The following is a 20,636-nucleotide window of genomic DNA, read 5'->3' as shown; positions in this document are numbered from 1 at the left end:
TGAATGCAACAATCTAACAATATGATTTTTGAAAATCAATGTAGATGCGTTTGACTCTGTCAGTATCCAGTATGAGTCAGTGACCGTTTGGGCAGATTTCACTTGTAAAAGTTCGGTGTAAACCCAGTTTTCAGTTTCATTTTCATTATGACCATTTGGAGCTCGCCACAGTCGGTTTCACTCTGTCAGCCTGGAAAACCCTGAACCACATGCAGCCCACAGGAGGATTGAACTTTGTTGGAAGCTTCATTGGGGCATGAAGGACTTTTGCTTTTGCAGTGTTTTTTTAGAGGGCAGAGTTTTCTAACTTCAGTAATATTTCATCCCTTTGTGAGGAGAACAAGCATTCCAGATCCTGAAGCAGATTATATAAATCGGACAGCTTTGATAAAGGCTCCTGCTGCAGACATGGATGAGGAGACTCCGCTGCTGAACAGAAGACCACCATCAACTGAATCCAGGGTTGGAAACATTTCACTTATTTGAATTTATCTTGAGATCTCATGAGGAGTTCATAGATTCACTCTGTGTTTGATAGATTTGAGTGTGTGTTGTATGCATGTGTTGGACAGATGAGTTAGACAGTTTCCAATAAAAAAGATTTTCAGTTTCAAGCCTCCCTATACCTACAGGCTAGCATAGAGCTAAGAGCTATGTTTCCATATAAGAATCAGTGACACACTAAAAGACAAAAAAAGGGGAAAACATAGATCTAATGAGAAGAGAACATTTAAAGAGTGCAGTACCCTGTTTGAAAAACGCAGTAGTGAAACCATTGTCAGTCTTACAGGAAACTACCTGAGTTTGACTGAGCAGAAGTACTGAATTGTGTCACATCATCAAGCCGCAGCACGTCGGCTCTGCTACAGGTCTGCACTGCACTGAGATTTCAGACCGTAAAATGTCCCGTTACTGTTAAATCTTTGTAGAATGCAAGCATTTTCTGCCCGAGTGAAGGCACCTGAGCAGCTTGACTCTTAGTTAGATCTTGTTAGATCAGCCACAGAGAGTCCAGACCAGAGATAGGAGGCGGTCTCAAGAACATCGTCCAAGATTACAAAAAGTGGATTTATTAAGAGGGTGCAATGATGATACACGTGTAAGTCCGAAAAGAAACAAACAACTAAATTGCAAACTTAGCTGAACTGAGGAAAAGCACGACTCATCAGCCTCAGGCATGAGTCACGCTCACGTGCACTCAGCTGCATGGACATCCTTCCCTCCTAAGTGACCAGCAGTAACTCTCTTAAACAGGTCCTACAGTCAGTGCAGGCTGAACCACATTTAATCAGCAGCGTCTCAGTGCTTGTATCAGTTAGCATCGTCAGCACAACCAGGCCTCCAACATTCCACCTTAATTTGCAAGGAAAACTTTGGAATCATTACAAAACAATAGCTAACATCAAGGAACACCACGCATACTGCACACTGGAAAAACTTACTTATGGGTTGTATTAACTGAATCATAAATAGGATTTTTCTCCTTTTTAGTATCAGTTTCAGTGTATTTCAGTGAAGTATCTATGCAGTTTATCCTCGAAGTTTTAACTTGTCCACATCCTTCCACCCCAGATCAACAACTCCAAACTGTACCTGGCCGTCTTCTCGGCTGTCCTGGGGAACTTCAACTTTGGTTACTCCATGGTTTACTCGTCCCCGGTCCTATCAAAGTTCAGGAGTCCCGATACAGATCCCCGGCTCAGGATGGACACGGAGCAGGCTGCCTGGTTTGGCTCAATCTACACACTGGGGGCAGCAGCCGGCGGGCTGGGGGCCATGCTGCTGAACGACATGATTGGACGGAAACTGAGCATCATGATGTCAGGAGTGCCGTCGACTATTGGGTGGGTCTCAGTAACTACAAACAGCCACCAACCTGTAGTGGGATGTAACTGAGTGAAATTCAGTCGAGTACGGCGCTTAAGTACAATTTTGAGATATTTGCATTCAAGTATTCCTATGTGTACTTTATACTTACACTCCACTACATTTCAGAGGGAAATACCACACATATTACTCCACTAGATTTATTTGACAGCTTAATTCACCAGTCGCTGCGCCCACACAGGTGTTTCAAATTACTCTGGCTGACTAGTCGTCTTGTCAGGTGGAGGTGTTCTGTGAATGACATGCCATCAAACTCTTTGAAGTAATAAGACTGATACCAGGGCGTGTCTCCCTAATAGGTACAGTACAAAGAAAACCAAGGTAGGTGAGGTAGATGTCAGTCAAGTGCAGTACACGCCCAGCCACCCTCCCCCCCCCCACCCCATTCATCAATGGCACCTTATTGCATAACTTTACTGAAATCCATACATGCTGTTATATCTATAGATGGGTCACGTTTATGTGAGTCTACGTGGACTGTTTGTTTTAAAAAATTCCCATCTGTATATATGTGTCTTAGATACATGCTGCTTGGAGGGGCTGTGGACCTGTGGATGCTCCACGTGGGCCGTTTCCTCACAGGCTTTGCCGGGGGGATGACCGCAGCATCCATTCCTGTAGGTTACAAAAACTTGTTTTACTTATTTATGCAAGTTTTCCCTTTTTTGTCCCAAAAACGTCCTTATTCTTTGTGGATGTAGAGAGAGTTTGGTGTGACATGCCCATGTTCATGTGACTGAATGGGTGTTTTTTTGTGTGTCTTTATTGCACAGGTTTATATCTCGGAGATCTCACACAAAGAAGTGAGAGGAGGTCTGGGCTCCTGCCCTCAGATCACTGCTGTGTTTGGCGCCCTGACCCTGTACGCTCTGGGTAGGAACAAACCAGTACTGCTGCGTAAACACTAATGAACAACATCGGAAAAATTAGTTAAAGAATGCAATCATTTGTAAATGAACTGTTTCCTAAAACCAGTTTTATGAAGTGTTCTCGACCCCATGTAGTAACATCCTTTATACAATCATGTGTTCACAACGTGGTGAACCTCGCTCCATCCTTGCTTGTGAACGACTAAACCTTTGAGGATGTCCCTTTCCAGAATGCAACGTGGCCACGAGTGGCACTCTGATTTTCCTGCCCTCTCCTGCTTTGCTAATGTCAGTATCATGTGTGATGTGCAGGTCTGGTGGTAGACTGGCGGTGGCTGGCAGTGGCAGGGGAGCTGCCAGCTGTGCTGATGGTTGTGCTGCTGGTATTCATGCCCCGCTCCCCCAGGAGGCTCCTCTCTCTGGGCAGACAGCAGGAGGCTGAGAAGGCCCTCCGCTGGCTGAGGGGCAAACACTACGATACGCACGCCGAGCTGCTTACCATCCAAGTATGAGGCACAAGTGCTCTAATGTGTTTCTAATAACTTAAGCAGGCAGTGACCAGTAGGGTTAAAGAAGTTAGCTAAATAGACACTCTGATGTAAGTTTAAAGGATGAGACAGGTGAGGTTTTAAGGTAACCCCATTGACTTCAGTGGTATACATGTAAGATGCACAGGCCTTTTAGTTTTTGAAATAAATACAAAGTAATACAGACACGCATTTTTACGTGTTTATCTGTGTGTCTCCCAATACAGCACAGCATCAACACACAGGGTAGAGTCACGTGGTCACAGCTGGCTACACCCATCTTCTACCGGCCAATCATCATCTCAGTGGTGATGCGTTTCCTGCAGCAGATGACAGGCATCACGCCCATCCTGGTCTACCTGGAGCCCATCTTTTCCCAAAGCAAAGTCTCCCTGGCGCCCAGGTTGGACCTCTGTTCTATTTATCTATATGTATCATTTGTGTATTTATTGATTTACTGACTTGTCCTGGTTGTGCGTCTGTCAGGTACGATGCTGCTCTTGTGGGTGCGGTCCGCCTCTTTTCTGTTGCCATAGCAGCCCTTTTAATGGACAGGGCAGGACGCAAAGCCCTGCTGTACACATCGAGCATGCTGATGTTCCTGTCCGCCCTGACTCTCACCATGATCTCCCACACCACAGCCTGTCCTCCAGGCCCAGCCCCTCCTAATGTCACTGTGAGTCTGGACTACAGCTCCCATAGTGACACAGGAAACACTGCAGCAGGCATCATTCCTCTCATCAGCACCATGGTGTTTATATTTGGTGAGTGTTGCAAGCAGCTCATTTAACTGAACATGCATTCTTTACCTTTGTTTTTTTTGCCATGCTAGCAGTGCAGCTCTGCAGACAGCAGTGTCAAACAGTCAGTCCACCACTTTGGACCAGGCTGAAATGTAATAACTTTGGTGATTCCCTGAATTTTCATCTAGAGCCACCATCAGGTCAAATTTCAATCAATACTTTGATTTGACCTATAAAATTAATTACATTCCTATCAGCCTCCGCAGTACTTTGTGTTTGGAGCAAATGTTAGCTTATTAACTTACTAGCATAAAGTGAACATGGTAAACATTATACCTGCTGATCAACATTTTAGCTGTGAGCATGTTAGCATACTGACGTGAGCATTTAACTCAATACAGCCTCACAAAATTCTTGTTTATGGTTCATAACAGTTCACACTGCCCGAGAACAACCAAACTACAGTGTACAAACACACACGTACAGTTAGGTTGTTTGTTGGGCAAAGATTTGATAACCTGTCAGGCACTTGTCTTCGTATTTAACAAATGTGCTCATTGCTACAAATTACCTTCTGTCTTGTTCCAACAGGTTAAAGACTGTTATGTCCTCAGGTCATTTTGTTGTACTTGGCTCTCGAAGCATGATCAACCGCTGTTTATTATGTGCCAACGTCAATCTCCTCATGCACATAAAACCCGGCGTTTCGGCTTGTTTAGTTAAATTGGTTTCAGTTGAGTCTATATTCTCACACTTTACTTGATTTGGAAAACTGTGTAGGTGTTACAGTGTGGTTTTATTTTGCTACTTAGATTCAAGGATATCGATAACAAATCATTTTAATGTCTTTCTTATGCGACAGGGTTATTTTCGTTAAGCTAATGTACCAGCGTCTGACAAACTGCAACGTCGTTTTGTGCTTTTATCGTATTGTGATATCATCCTCTTTATTATGAGCTGTTTGCTTTGTAATCGCATTGTTGGTTGTCTCCTAGGATATGCTATGGGATGGGGTCCAATCACGTGGTTGCTGATGTCGGAGGTGTTGCCACTGGTTGCCAGGGGCGTGGCGTCGGGTCTGTGTGTCACCGTCAGCTGGTTGACGGCATTCATGCTCACACACGCCTTCACACACCTGGTGGACAGGTACGGCCTGTATGTGCCCTACCTGTGTTTTACAGTGGTGTGTGTGCTCTGTTTGCTGTTCAACGCCGTGTGCATCCCAGAGACTCGCAACCGCTCACTGGAGGAAATCGAGAACTATTTCAGGACAGGACGCACGTTCACCATCAGCCAGAGTAATTAAAGATGCCTTTTATCTGACAATGAGTTACTCCCGTGATGTGCGTCTAAAACAAGGCTGCTGTAAAGTGATTTTTCAATTTAATTTGTAACAATCAGTACTAAGGGCCAATGAATGGACGCTCTATGTTGAACAGAGTATGAGCCCTCTGAGGGAAGGACTAGGATAATTACTGAGCACAGGTGGACCAACGTAAATCAAAGATCACTAAAGCTGAGTTCAGCAGATAAAACACGAGCTGGGACGCTGTGTGAAACACAAAGAAAACAGAATAACTTGTTCATCTTTTTTGACTACTACTACTAATACTTAATTTAAAACAGCACAAAGACAATATGTTTAATGTTTGACCTCATCAGCCCCTAACCCTAACCCATTGATTTTTGTTAATATATGCTTATGCTGAATTTGATGCAGCAACACGTTTCAAACAGGTTGGGACAGGAGCAGCAAAAAACGTTGTGGGACGCTCCAAAAACACCTGTTTGGAACATTCCACAGGTAAACAGGTTCATTGGTAACAGGTGATAGTATCATGATTGGGTACCAGCTCACAAGCGAGGATGGAGCGAGGTTCTCCACTTTGTGAACACATGATTGGATAAAGGAGATTATTACATAGACTCAGGAACACTTCGTAAAACTGTTGTTGGTAAACACAGTTCATTTACAAAAGACTGCATTCTGTTTTTATTTACAGTTGCACAGCGTCCCAACTTTTTTGGAATTGTGGTTGTATTGTAGTTATACAAAACACACCCTTCCTGAATGGCTCGTAGATTATATATCATATTTCACACACCTCAAACATAGTTTGGGTTGGTTTAAACATCACACATTCAGTGCAGGCATGGGGTTAGCACAATAATACACACTGAAAGCCATATGCACTGTCTACTACACTAAATACTTGACAAACATCCAATTAAGTTTTACTTTTGCTGACAGCAGTTATTACCTACTCTGCTTAGCTGTCTGTCACACTGGCTGTCTACACCCTCCATCCAATATTTCTGCTCATGTTGTATTCATACATTTAACAGACTAAATGTGAACACAACACTGCACAAGCTACTGTTTTTGAACTAAAAACTATCACAGACGGTCTCTCTGCGTGCACACGCCATGATTAGTTCTGTGGAGAATAAAAACAACCGATTAGTTTTTGAGTTTAGAGAAACAAATAAAAGTGTTGTCTGGATAAACTTCATGATCTCTGAGAAGTGCAATGCAGAGAAGTTACATCTGTTAATAATAAGTTTTAAGGGATCAGAAAACTGTCTACTTGAATTTCTTTTAATCACACTGTATATGTTACATTGATTGACAACAGACTCCAAAATATCAACTACATTGTCTAAATATATGTCCAATATATAAAGCGAATAATGAAATATGCTAATAAGGTCAGTCACCATGTGCACAAACGGGTTGCCAGGAGTGTGGGGAAGAAACAATCTTCATCATCTTCTCTGGACATAAAAGAGTGGATGGGAGGTAATGTCACCAGAACACGCTGGTGCCTCAGCAGGTCAGGTCACATGCCGCAGTGTGTTCTCGGTGTCGTAGGTTTGAGTCTGACTCACAGCCAGTAATGCACATGGCTGCCACCTCACCCTCTGAGCCCTCCGGTCACAGCGCAGGACTCATCTGTGTGTAGCTCAATCACAGCAGTTAGCGGGTGTACAGTTGGACTATGGACAGAGACGTATATCCTTTCTATCACAGACCTCTCTTTACCAACGTAGAAAAAAACAAACTAGAAACCCCTTTTATTGAGAATGAAATATTAACTAGAGAGTAGAATATAAAAGACAGTTCCAAGTGTTCTTGGGTAATATAAATATACACCTTCAAAAATGTTAGACCTCTCTGACACAACGTTAAAAAGCTTCCTAAAAGGTAGTTTTGCAAAGAATGGGACTGCATTTCACTGTCAGGTGTTTCTGTCATTCTGTCCAACCTGTCAACAGATGTTACTTCAGAGTGTGAAGGGACATAGCCAATAAGGCAGATTGTGCCAGTGTTGTGCAAGTCAGTACAGTGTGTGATTGACATGCCAAGTTTTATCAGAGAAGGTATGACACAACCTGTGGAGACTCGCTTTCCTTATGGGGATAAAAAAAAAAAAAAAGTCCCCATAAGTCATTCAATTTTAGGTAGAAGACTTCAGTTAATTAGGGTATGGTTAGGTTTAGGTTAAGGTCAGGGTAAGGAGTAAGGGTTAGGCAAGTAGCAGGTATGGATATGGTCTCCAGGAAAGGTCCACGTAATAGACCTTTCCTGTATTTTTATCAGTGGGTTAATGGATTGATCAAACATACATGGCGTTGCCACTGCAGCAGCAATGGTAAGGTTAGTTAGGTAATGCTTCACGAGTCTAAAACCGTCAAATAATTTGTCTCTTGGTCAAGGACTTGGTGTAGTCGGCTGTCCTGTGTCTGGTGCAGTTCTATCGCTGCTTAACTGACATTGTCACATCTGCCATTTTGTCAGCCACTTACAGGCATCTGCTCCGCAAAGGTCAGCTTGCTGCTAACCAAGCTAGCCACAACACTGACAGTCTGGAGATAATGTGTTGCTAAAACAACATTAGTTAAATGGCACTTTAACTGTTGAATTACTGTTGGGATGTATTTTACTCTTTTTACTTTGGCTCTTTCATTTCTTGATCAGTCTGGCCAAAGCTAATGGAAAGACTCTGTCGAACTTGTCCGTCACATCAGGAAAGCATTAATCAGCTCATTAGAGGTGACACATTGCTGGAATAATTGGCCTACTTGAAGTGATATCAGCAGGTGACAGCCATACCACACACACATACCACTGAATGAGACCGGGCTATGGCAGATATGCATCTCGTAAAAGTGATTGTACCTGTATGTGCAGTGGTGCAGGAGGGGTGTTTTCTTCAGGCTGACATCAAATATTAATCAGTTTTGTGCAAGAATTTTCTTACATGTATCCTTTTTTTTTCCTTTTTTTTTTTGCTGACTTCTTTGTTGTTGTTGTTGTTTTAAGAATACAAGATTGTTAATTTCCAGTCACACAAAGAGTTATTAAAAGATCCTCTGGAATGTGGTTTAATTATTTAACCGGTGTACAGGCAAAACGTGCATCCATTCAAACAAAACAGGGGTTGATTGTCATGCATCCATATCAAAGGGTACTGATAGACAGGTAACAGGCGCATTGATTCACAGACAGGTAGATTGAGAGGCAGACAGCAAAGACAGCAGGTAGACTGAGGCGCTCCCATACAGTAGCGTTTAACTTTCATTCACGCAGTTCTTATACCTGCTGAGTCAGAGGCTATTTTTATATTTATGATTATACCCACCTCCTTCTGTCTTTCCCCTCCCTCCGTCCATCACTTCCTCCTATATCACCACCTGCCTGCTGCCTTCAGCGAGCGACTTTTTTGTCATCTCGAAGTGTTTCTCACCACTGTCGAGAAGCACGCATAAAATCATTACATCATATTATTAAATGAGTTGATGTGAGTGTGTCTTTGCACACTGGGGTCAGGTTGGGAACCCTTGGACACATAAGGTGATCACCAACCAACAGAGAGCCGTTCTCCTCCACCATCATAAGATCCTCCACTCCCCACCCAACAAAAACAAAACAATGACAGAGAAGAAAAGTTTTCTCTGCCTCTCAAATAACAAGGTGTGCCGCAGGGCTCAATCCTGGGACCACTTCAACACTTATAAGAAAGCTAAAATCGAAAGCTGAAATTAAAGAGTAGCTTTGAGGCTTCGGTCATCCTTATTCTATCTGCTTAAATAAGTGACACTGTTATCAGCGTCAGGTTATCTAAGCTTAGTAATTGTCCACATGAACAGTCTCTTCTACTTTTCATTTCATTCATTCATTTCATTTTTGACCTATTGTTGGTATTTTTATGTGTACCTCTGGTCTCAAAACTGCCACGTGAATCAAGGTGAATATCATTCCTATTTTTAAGTGGTTCATTTCTGTTAGTAGCGCAAACGGAAATGTGTTTCTGTCGAGTTCCCCATCTCTTCAATAGGAATAATTGGATATGGAAAATGGATGACCTGTTATTCTCAGTATGTGCATTACCATCATCATTAACACTGTGTCAATGCTACTGAGGAGGGAAAGGATCAGCCCTGCTCTGTAATCACTGAAAAATGTCCCAGTTTATACAAGACATTTTAGCACACAGACACACATACATGGCTCAGCCTTTTTACGGAATGTAAAATTGAGATGTTAAGGATTGGTCTACTCTCTGGAATGCTGTTCATCAGGCCCATCGAAACACACACACACACACACACTACCACCTCACCCACTTGACATCATAAGCAGAGGCAACACCACCCCACACTGTGTCTACTGACTATGACTGAGGTGCTTTGGGATGTAGGGACATTTGGAAAAGAAGATGTCTGTTATTTAAAATGTGTGTGCGTATGTGTGTGTATGAGATGCTGAGATATTTTAAGATGAAACTGTAATCTGTCACATTCACCACTAACACACAAAGAGACTCAATTTATTGAGGGTCAGGAATTAAAATATGTTGTAGAAATGGAACGTAATACATCTGGAAACTTTTGGATATTCATTCATTCATTCATCTTCTATACCCGCGCATCCCATTTCGGGGTTGCGGGGGGCTGGAGCCTATCCCAGCTAGCAATGGGCGAGAGGCAGGGTACACCCTGAACCGGTCGCCAGCCGATCGCAGGGCTACATACACAGACAGACAACTCACAGTCACACCTACGGACAATTTAGAGACCAATTAACCTAATGAGCATGTTTTTGGTCTGTGGGAGGAAGCCGGAGTGCCCGGAGAGAACCCACGCATGCACGGGAAGAACATGCAAACTTCACACAGAAAGGCCCTGCCCGACCCAGGGTTCGAACCAGCAACCTTCTTGCTGTGAGGCACGCGCACTACCTGCTGCGCCACCATGCCGCCTTTTGGATATTTATTACAGAAAATGAATAATAAAAACCTCTCATGGTCTTAAATGTGTGCCTGTTTGACATTAGACTGCAATTCTAAAAGGTGAGCAGGGTTGATGCAGTCAGCCTTTAGGAATGGGCTCACCAGGGTCATTGATTCAAATCCCCACACATGATGGAAATTAAACTTATTTTCTTGCCTGCCCCAACATACCTGTAAGGTGTGATTGCTCAAGGCACTCAACTCTGAGCAGTACTCTGTGATCCAGTGACCAACAGTAGAAAAATGTGGTTGAACTGGCCTGCTCCCAGCTGACTGAAAGAAAACGCTGATCTTCCCAGATATCTTTAAGCTGAAATTCAATGACATCAACACAACAAAACAGGTTTGTATATTGCAAATAGAATAAAATGTGCCATGTTCGTACAGGAAAGTGCCATCACTGTGTTGTACTGTAGCCAAAATCACTAGAAGGCTGTTCTCTACCACTGTCAAATGATTGGTAGGATTTTTACACACTGTAAGCCCTTTGTGTGGCCATATGTTAATGATTTACTTCGATAATGTTTGTTTGCAGCACCATAATAAACAAAAGTTCAAAAAGAGCCTCGTGCATCTAGCCAGCCTTTATGGAATAGTTTAACTTACACTGACTCACTTTTTGCTTGAGAGTTAAATGAGAAACCTGATACCACTCCGTCTATCCACTCTGTCTGTCTGGTGTAGCTGCACAGCCCGCAGCTAACATAGATTAACACTAAGAGTGGAAACAGGTGGAAGCCTGGCAGCTGGTCCAAGCCATTAAAAAAATAGCTGAAACTAATTGTTCTTTCAACACGCTGTTTTTTGTACAAATGAAACAAATGACCGGTAACATGTTGATCGGTGAGCTTCAGAGGTGCTGGTAGGTGGATGTTGTTACCTTTGGACAGAGGCAGGCTAGCTGTTTCCCCCTGTTCCCAGTCGTTATGCTAAGCTAAGCTAACGCTAAGCTTTACTAACAAACATATAAGTCTAGTTCTCATCAATTTTTTTGCAAGAAAGCAAATAATTTTCCCAAAATGCTGAACTTTTGTTTTAAACAAGGATTTTTAGCGTCAGGATCCCCGCTCATACTCACACACAACATCTCCAAAGGCTTTGTGGACCAGAATTCTTGGGACAAAATCTTATTCAAACGCGTGTTCGCTCCAATGTGTTTCTGTTCTGGATGCTAGAAATAAGAAATTCTGCCCCAAAATCAGCTCCCAGGACTTCAGCCTTTTCACCTGAAGACAGAAGAGTGTGGACATGTTCAGGGGTAAAACATTCAATGTGTGTTAACTTGTAAACTTATGTCGCTCAAACTTGGTCAACGGCCCTCAGGTCACATTTTGTTACAAAAACTGTGATGACCTCAAGTCTGTGTTAAGTCTTACAGACTGCTGTAGGAAAACAAAGTATCAGGAGGGAAACTGGTTATTCTCACTTAACAGAGTGACACACACACACACACACACACACACACACACACACACACACACACACACACACACTCACACACACACACACACACACACACCCTCAATAATCTCCCAGAAACAAAGCACAAGTTAAAAAGACCAGAACAGCTTTGAAAGATACACCTGAACACACTGAGTGACTCATTCCCTCTGCATATTCATGTCTTTGTTGATGAGGGTGGCGCTGTGGGTGTGTCCAGGGAGAGGCTTGTAGAGGTAGAGGAGAGACAGGTGGACCCGTCAGCTAAAACGTCTGGACTCTACATCAGCAGCAGCTTACACACACCTCTGCGTACTGACTGCAACAGCCGGCGAAGGTAAGGCTGTGTGAATATGAAAATGAGAATTTGGAGTTAATATCTATGTCTGTGAGGGTTTGACCTTTGTGCCACATAGACATATGGCTGAGATAAACGTTTGGCTGTATGAAAAAACAAAAAGAAAGAGAAGTACAGAATAGTCATGTCTTGCTTCAAATCACTGATAGTGACTGTGACCTAAATCTGTTATCGTTTACTGTTGGAACGTGAGCACACACAGCAGGTTTCATGGGCTCCGGCTCAGCCTGAAGGAGCATTTCAGGGTGTAATTTTAATGTTAGTGTTTAGTCATGGTCACGTTTAGGTCTTAGAACATTTGCATCCTCTTTCTTGATGTTTCTGTTTGTTAGTTTTTACCATTGATGGTTTTAGGATTTGAGGTTTTTTTGGACAATACGCACCGGCCGTGGGTGTAGCACAGGGTCCATACAGCTGTCCAGATAGTCCAGCTGTGGTTCAGTGGTTTAGACTCCGGCATGTCGAGGTCTGAAGTCAACTTGTCGTTCAGCTGAACTTCTTGTGTGGGTGCACTCTGATCTGACCTCCAATCAGCCAAAATATACAGAAAAATCCCCAAAACAATGGATCTAATGTTGTATTCTGCAGATGAATAGATATCATTGTAGTGCAATTTAAAGTTTCGATACTTTCCTTTAGCTTGATGCAGGTCAGCTGAGTTGGAGTCTGGGTCTTGATGGTTGCAGTAGCAGCCATAGAGCAGTGGGATCAGTGGAAACTGGGGATGTGACGATGAGAAACACTTTGGATGAAATGTATTTTCCATATACTGCTGGTTAGTTTTTCTGATGCTGTCAGATTTAGAGCTGATTTAGAGCATTTAGCTCTCAAGCTAATCTGATCAGTTGTGATGCTATCAGTTACATAAAAGCAGTGACACATGATTGAGGTGCTGAGATACAATCAGGTCCTCAAGTGCTGATGGGTTTCATGTGAAAAACATAATAAAAAAGTAAATTAATACGAAAATTCTAACAATTACTTAAAAAAAAACAAAAAAAAAAAAACAGAGATTGCAGAGACTCCAGAGAAAGTCAAAATTATACAGGACACAAAAGTACAAACAACATGATATCTGACTCAAAAGGTCTGGTTTATCTTTATAACACAGTCATATACAAAAAAATGAAGAGCTATAGTCATAAGAACAGCGCAGCTTAAAACTTGATTTAATAACTTGAAAGCCTGAATGTGCTTTATGGTTTTAACATCATATAATATGTTATTGTGAAGCTTAAAATGAATTAATAAATGCAGAAAATGTATTATACTAGTAATTATTTTAATTTCCGGGATGTCTGGGTGAGCGACTATCCAGTATTGTGGGCTGAGTCTTCGCTTTTGGGGATTTTTCTGCACGTTTTGACTGACTCGAGGTCAGATCAGATCAAGGTGTTACCGACAATCAGAGCACAGAACTACTGGGAAAAAAATGACGTCAAACTTGCTCTGAATGTGTTCAATATCCTCGTAACAGCAGCTTGATTAACTCTGCGTCCGTCTCTGAAGTGATAAGTGATTAACTGGGTAATTTCCACTTTCAAATTACCCCCTTGCTTTGTCAGCTGATCATTAAAAGTCATCATGAGAGCAGACAGCGAACATTCCTCTCTCTCCCACACACGCAGTCAGGTTTTACCGGCACAGATGCGGCATACAGTGAGGCCACACCTATGGCTGAGATGTGTCTCAGGGTGTCAACAAACAAGTTTCACTGAACTCAACAGATGAGTTTCTCGGCCGTCTTAACCACAGTTTGAAATCACAAGTTTAAAAGCTGATATATCATAAAATGGTAACAACAGGAATTCACCCCAAGTCCAAAGAGGCTGGTTTATATTTTTAACTCATCTTTCATCAGTTTGTCGACAGATTAAGACGGCTGAGAGGTTATAAGTGGTTCAGTAACTGGGCCAGTTTTCTCCATCAGTCGCACCCAATTCTTCCTGTGTGAATCCACTCCCAGGCGCCTGCCTCAGGCAATGAAGCATTAGAGAGAGCAAACTGACCAGAGGTCGTGTGCCCCGGCCCTCCCTCACACAGCACGTGGTGTTTGCTCAGCAGCCTCTATCTTTCCCCCTTTGTGAGATTTTAAGTATCTCTGTAATGTGATAAATACATTTTTCTGGATCTGCACCCTGTTGCTGCCTCCATCAGCAGCCTTATGTCCCCTCTGATGAGAGAAACACCACTAACTGGGATAAAAAGAAAAATACGTCACATAAAATAATAGTCCTCAAGAAAAGGAAAGAACCCTACAGAACTTTACTACTTGACTAACCTGAACCAAACACGCCCCCAAACTTTCTAATTAAAGACGTAGCGGCTGGTTACAGCACAGTGGAACGGAGCCAAAGAGTGACAGAGCAACTCAGCCAGTTATTCTACATCAGCGCTCCCGCCCTGACAGCCAGCTTCTTCTGCAGCTCCTTATCAAAACACACGTGTCTGGTTGCTACAGAGAGTCATACTGGAAGGAATGGACCTTAAAGCTGTGAAGAGACACGGAAGCGCATTTTGGAAATAGATTTCAGTTCACATCTACGCCCTTTTGGGATTTTTCGAGTTTTTGACGCGTTTATCTTATTTCCATTTATATAAGTCCATAAGTCATCACTTTTCAGCTGTCATTCACTCGACATGTCAGATGAGCTCACTGGACAGACTTCAGATCTGTGCAGCAGTTCAGTCTGCAGTGACACACCCTCAGTCTGTGACACAGAGAGAGAAGCATGCAGCTCGGGCGCATTCCTGCATCGACATATGGGTGTATGCAGGCCCTGTGTGTGTGTGTGTGTGTGTGTGTGTGTGTGTGTGAGAGAGAGAGAGAGAGAGAGAGAGAGAGAGAGAAAGACACAATGGCAAAGCAGTCTGTCATCTTCGAGTGGAAACTACGGTGACAAGTGATGAGCTACGGTTTCAACTCAGTGCATGTAATGAATGGCTGGAGCAAAGCACGTGTTAGTGCGATCGTATGGGTGAGAAAGAGAAAGAAACTGAGATTTACAACATATGAACAGAGAGGATGCTACATGATGAAGCCAGTGTGTGTGCTCTGTGTGTGTGGGTGCATTTGTATTTGCGAAATTGTGACCAAGTGTTTTTAACCAGAGTGAGGACATTTTGGGGAGTCCTAAGAACGTCAAAGGGCTGTTTGAAAGGTCAGATTTGAATTTAAGAGTAAGTTCGACTCAGGTTTAGGTTTAGGGTCAGGTATAATAAGAGAAGGCATTATGTCAGGTGTCCTCACCAGAATAGAAGTACGAGGTTGTGTGTGTACGTGAGGGACAAAGGATGCTTAGTCATGCTGAGTTTTTTTTGTTTGTATGTAAAGAGAAACACAATGACAGTAAGGAGACAAAAGAAGTAGACTTTTTTCATTTCCTGTATGAGATCATTATATAAAACTGGTCACATGACTTTTGTGTTTCAATGGGCCTAAAAACCAGGCAGACAACAGCAAGAGAGCAGGCAAGCGGCAGCCAGTGGAGCCAGCTCTGTCAGGGCCTGTGTTAAGGCGTGAAGTTACTGAACAGTTTATGGATCTTTAAGCACGTAAAATGCATCATATTTTACCTACATTCTACGCAGTGCTGCAGTCATGAAATAACAAAGTGAATCCATCGAAATCTCACAAAATGAAGTCCCCGAGACTCAAAACCACAGTTGAGGAAATGTGCTTTGCTACTTTCAAGCTCCATTTACAATAATAATAAAACAGAGGGACAGAAAATTTGTTCCACGCTCTACTGTGACCCATATAGTTGACTAATTATCAAGTTTTAACGAGACAGCTTTTGGTCATTTGTGGGTCGGATTGGTCTCACATGACAAGAGCACTAATTATGTTTTAATGAGGCCGCGTCGCACTCTTTGGCTCATCTCAGTCCTGAGCTGCAGTGTAATAACAGTAATTGCTGTGGATTGACATCACAGACATCCAACCCTGAATTTGACCTTTAATCAAACTTAATTCATGTTTATCTTCGTTCTCTCTCCCATCCGCTGTTTTCGGCTGCATTCTGTGGATGATCGGTCTCATGGCTCACTCGTCCCCTTTAGCTATGTGAGTGGAGCATTGTAGCATACCAGCAGTGTGGTTTAGTCATAGAAATGTAGCATGTTGAAGTTCTACATGCCAGTGTGGGAAGAAGGAAGCAACCAGAGACTGACCACACTGACCTTTGGCATGCGAAGGATTTACAGTGATGCAGTTTATTTGTGTAGTCTGGTACTTTAAACATATGTCGAAAAAAGCGTGATTATTAATGGATGTCTTTGACTTGCTGATCTGTTAAACTGTATTTCTTGACTGATCAAGGAATTAAGATTTTTATGAATCCTTCACAAAAGTCAGCCTTAAAGATGTGACCCTTAAAGCATTCAGTGTATGTAGCTCTCTATATAGTAGATTTCATTGTTGGTGGCGGGGTCCGCCATTCTGCAGGAGATTCACAGGAAACAATGCAGCATGTAAGCCAGTGGGATTGCTTTTTCTAAAATTTTGTCTCAATACCAGCCTCACTGTTTATGTTTATGTTACTATTACTTATGTAATCATATGTGACAGCGTTTATCTGTTTCTTTCTTTCTCTGGAGTTTTGTCACATCATTTAAAGAAAGTTGTACACAAAGTTTACTACTAATATTACGGTCATATTAACAAACAGGTGTGTCTTTTCATGGGCGATGACAGGTGTGTCAGTGGGCTTCAATCTATCAGTGCGAATAGACAAAGAGGCTTAAAAAAAAGTCCTTTGGGTGATCCAACACACTCGAAACATGTCAGCCGTCACACCCCAGACAGAGTCCCACCCAGGCATCTCCCTCCAGGGCTTCTGACAAGAAACATCCACACAATGCAGTATAAATATCCTGAGCTGACAGCTATCTGCTTGATCTAGGAGATGACAGACATCTTTGACAGAGGCTGACAGGCGTTTTTAGCTCCATCAGTCAGGCTTTGGCTCTACCTGGTGGCAGAAAGCAGCATCACATTTGCCTCCTGAAGATGGGAGAGGGGCTGGGAATGTATTTTTATGGCTTTATGCAGGTCTTAGGTCTGTTTCACAGGGTGTTGCTGTCATTTGTCTTGACTGCTAATGACGAGATGCACACTTTGTAACAATCCTGCTCTCTCTCTCTGCAGCACAATGAGTGCAGATGGAAAAAAAGAACCACCTCCTTATGTCATACCAGGTAAACCCAAGCACAGCCACACATACACACACACACACACACACACACACACACACACACACACACACACACACATATCATCATCAACAAGGACAGATTGGCTCATTAACTTAAAATCTTGTCTTTGTCTCACCTCCTGATTTTCCTTTTTCTTTCATCTGTCTCTGGTCCAGTTGAAGGTCAGGGGGGGGATGGAGTGAAGGTTTACCACCTCCACACCCCATTCACACCTCCCACCACACAGGAAAGCACCAGCGTCTCGCCAGGTAAACTCACACCTGATGGAACATCTCAGAGAAAACACGTCCAAAACCTTTGCCTCAGTTTATTCCAGCACATACTTAATTAACTTTCCCATTCCCTTCTTGTCTTCTCCTCCTCTTCATCATTCTGCCTCCCCTGTCTCTCCTCCTCTCTACCTCCATCAGTGTACACCAGCGGAGGAGGCGCCTTTGGTGCAGGTCTGGACTCTGGAGACGGCAAAAGGAAGTTTGTGAGCTACGACACGGCGCTGGGGAGTACGCCCGGCATGACAACCTGTGCTTCCTGCCAGCAGCAGGTCATGACCAACGTCACCTACAAAGCAGGGACGTATGCCTGGCTGATGTGCTTACTCTTCATCTGCTGCGGGTGAGTGTGTGGTAGAGGATGCTAGTTATAGTTGGCATGGCCACACTAACCTGTCTGGTGGCTCCAGGTGTGCGTACAGTGCATATATGCAGACCAGAGACCACCCAGTACAGACCCAACATAAGGCCATTCATTAGTTAATAATGCAGGACCTCTCATGGCTGATATTGTCCTTTCCTAACAAGATGGTGACAGTCACAGTTGCAGTTAATCCAGAGGTTTCTGGGCCTCAGAGGAGTTGGCTGATTGGAACTTGTGTAATGTGTATTTAGTGTAATGGGACTGTGTCTCTAACCTCACCAAAAAGATCAGAAGTGTGCAAGGTGGCACTGTCAAGTAGTGTAAAGAGTCAAATGTGGATGCACCAAGTTGAAACAGACATTGGGACAAGAGTGTGGTTAATAGAATATATAGAAGAGTAAACCTTGTTGCAGCTTTACACCTGCACAGAAAGCATTTTACTGGACCATCAGAGAACACTATGGAAGCTCATATTTAATTAAAATGAAAATGTGAACTTGAAAATGAAAATGTCATTCCACGATAGCAGTGTTATTTTCCACTTGTGTGTGTGTTATTTGGATCAAAATTAAAATAGAAATGCAATAATGCAATTTACATTTTTACTTCGTGCAGTGGATGAAAATGTGGTTAAAGACATTACTTAGGAAAATATTTTTGTGTTGTTATCCTAATTCAAATTAAGGGGTCTAAGGATAGAGGGTGTACCATGTAACTGCAAAGCCCTGGAACAAAGTGATATCTGGCTGTATAAAAGTCAATTTTCTTTCATTGCATTAAACCACAGTGTTTGTTGTTGAGGGACTGCATGAAATTTTTAAGGTCTACTTCATATTTCATTCATCCCTTATGAGATTGATCACAAAAAAGGGCGGTAAGGTGTGTCTGGCCACATGCAGTGGATAACACAGTCCAGAGGAGGGTGCACAGAATATATAAATAACACTTGGGAGGATCTTGCATGGCACTAACTGTGTGTGTGTGTGTGTGTGTGTGTGTGTGTGTGTGTGTGTGTGTGTGTGTATTGCAGGTTAGTGCTGTGCTGCTGCCTGATTCCTTTCTTCATGAAAAACTTCAAGGATGCGTACCACACCTGCCCCCGCTGCAACAGAGTCCTGCACGTCGAGAAGAAAAAATGCTGTAAATGACGAACGTAAAGGCAGAAATGGACCCATAGAAATCTGAAATAACATTCTGTCAGCGTTGTCTGTGTTTGGGATGTAGCTTATTTCTATGGATGAGTCACTGCATTAGCTTAGGCTGAGACAACCATCATATTATTAGCAAACAGACTAGGAGTGATTGTGTTGTCAGAGCTTTCAAAGCTCTGGCAGGCTAAATCAAGCACAGCCCATGCACTTTTTTGGGAGCTGTTTTATTTTTGTCCCATTCCAGCAGAAAAAAAACTTTCTCTATTGCCCTACTCACAAACTTCTGCATATATTATATTGTTATAATGAAGGCTTGTACATAAACTTTGTCAAATACTTTGTCTCGAGGGATTGTTCATTTGAAACTTAAAGAGGCGAGCTGTCCGTTTGAAGGGATTGCCACAGCTTTTGAATAAATTACAGCACTGCAAAACAAGCCAGCACAATAGTGACTTCAACCAGACCAGGAAGAAAGAATTAGAGTATTTGCCCATCTGCATTTGCTGCTCAGTGAACTGGTGTTGGCATTGTTTTGCAACACCCCAGAATGAAATTAGACCAATGTGGCTTCCTTGTGTTATATTTATATGCTGCCGGCCGTGAAATTACTAATATAAATCTTATATGAAGGGATGAAGGGAAATCTGAGAACGCAGTAAGTTCAAAGAAAAGCTTTTAGTATGTACAACAGCAGCAGCAGCTGGCTGGAAATGTAACTTTGATCGTTTGAATCTTTACCTCCAAACAAAAATGAGTCGTGTGAATTCATTATGCTACGCTATGATGTGACGAGGTCACTGGCAGTCAACGCCATCAGCACGCGTTGGTGGAGCCTCATTTCCTCTCACATTGTACCCTGGATGAATGAGTATGCTTGGACTCTGTCATGTACTATTATTAACTATTTTATAACATTGTTTCTCTAATAAAAGTAGACCACATAGTCAATACATGACACCCTGCTGTGTTTGGTTTTTTTTCTTGCCGTCGTCCAGAGCGGCCAGAGGTCAGGGCCAATCAGCTGACCTGGCGGTTTGTTTGTAGAGAACACTGGGTTATAACTACACAGGAGGTGGAGGATCCAGCACACCTGTTAGCAGCAAAAGTTACTAAAAGCATCAAAAGCTTTAATGGATATGTTGCATTTCACTGCTGTGGATGTTTAAGGTTGTGATCATTTTACCCACTTCATACACTGTTGGGCAGTTTAATGCACAGCAATGCATCATATTCTATAAGATCATCATGGTCATGTCTCCTAAATATGATCATAGAAGTATTATAGGGGTCCTGCAGGCAGAGCTGTGTCTGTATCATCCCCTCGCTATTCTGCAGCTACATGTCGTTACTTGTCACTTTGATCATGAAGGTGTCACGACTCAATGAGTGTACAGGCAACACTGAAGCCTTCTTCAGCACCACGGACAGCACCGTGGATTTATCAACACACAGCACAGCTCAGAGCCATGGTGGGAGCCAGACCTGCACAAACCTCAGTCAGATCCAGGATCAGGGGGT

The 20,636-nt window shown here is 42.8% G+C and overlaps 2 protein-coding genes across 2 annotated transcripts; both read left to right on the top strand.

Annotated features, from left to right (window-relative positions):
• The first annotated feature begins 250 nt into the window (after positions 1 to 250).
• slc2a6 (solute carrier family 2 member 6) lies at positions 251 to 6,422 on the top strand. Its single transcript, XM_076751554.1, has 8 exons — positions 251 to 462; positions 1,573 to 1,844; positions 2,408 to 2,504; positions 2,661 to 2,760; positions 3,069 to 3,262; positions 3,511 to 3,686; positions 3,770 to 4,047; positions 5,022 to 6,422. The coding sequence occupies exons 1-8, from the start codon at positions 409 to 411 to the stop codon at positions 5,330 to 5,332; spliced, it is 1,482 nt and encodes a 493-aa protein (XP_076607669.1). The 5' UTR covers positions 251 to 408; the 3' UTR covers positions 5,333 to 6,422.
• Positions 6,423 to 12,030: 5,608 nt separating this feature from the next.
• On the top strand, positions 12,031 to 19,995 carry litafd (LITAF domain containing). Its single transcript, XM_076753116.1, has 5 exons — positions 12,031 to 12,096; positions 17,267 to 17,316; positions 17,490 to 17,582; positions 17,745 to 17,946; positions 18,998 to 19,995. The coding sequence occupies exons 2-5, from the start codon at positions 17,271 to 17,273 to the stop codon at positions 19,113 to 19,115; spliced, it is 459 nt and encodes a 152-aa protein (XP_076609231.1). The 5' UTR covers positions 12,031 to 12,096; positions 17,267 to 17,270; the 3' UTR covers positions 19,116 to 19,995.
• Positions 19,996 to 20,636: the final 641 nt, after the last annotated feature.

Source organism: Chaetodon auriga, chromosome 16 (genome assembly GCF_051107435.1).
Source record: "Chaetodon auriga isolate fChaAug3 chromosome 16, fChaAug3.hap1, whole genome shotgun sequence".
NCBI lineage: Eukaryota > Metazoa > Chordata > Actinopteri > Chaetodontiformes > Chaetodontidae > Chaetodon > Chaetodon auriga.
This window is presented reverse-complemented; position numbering and strand designations above follow the sequence as displayed.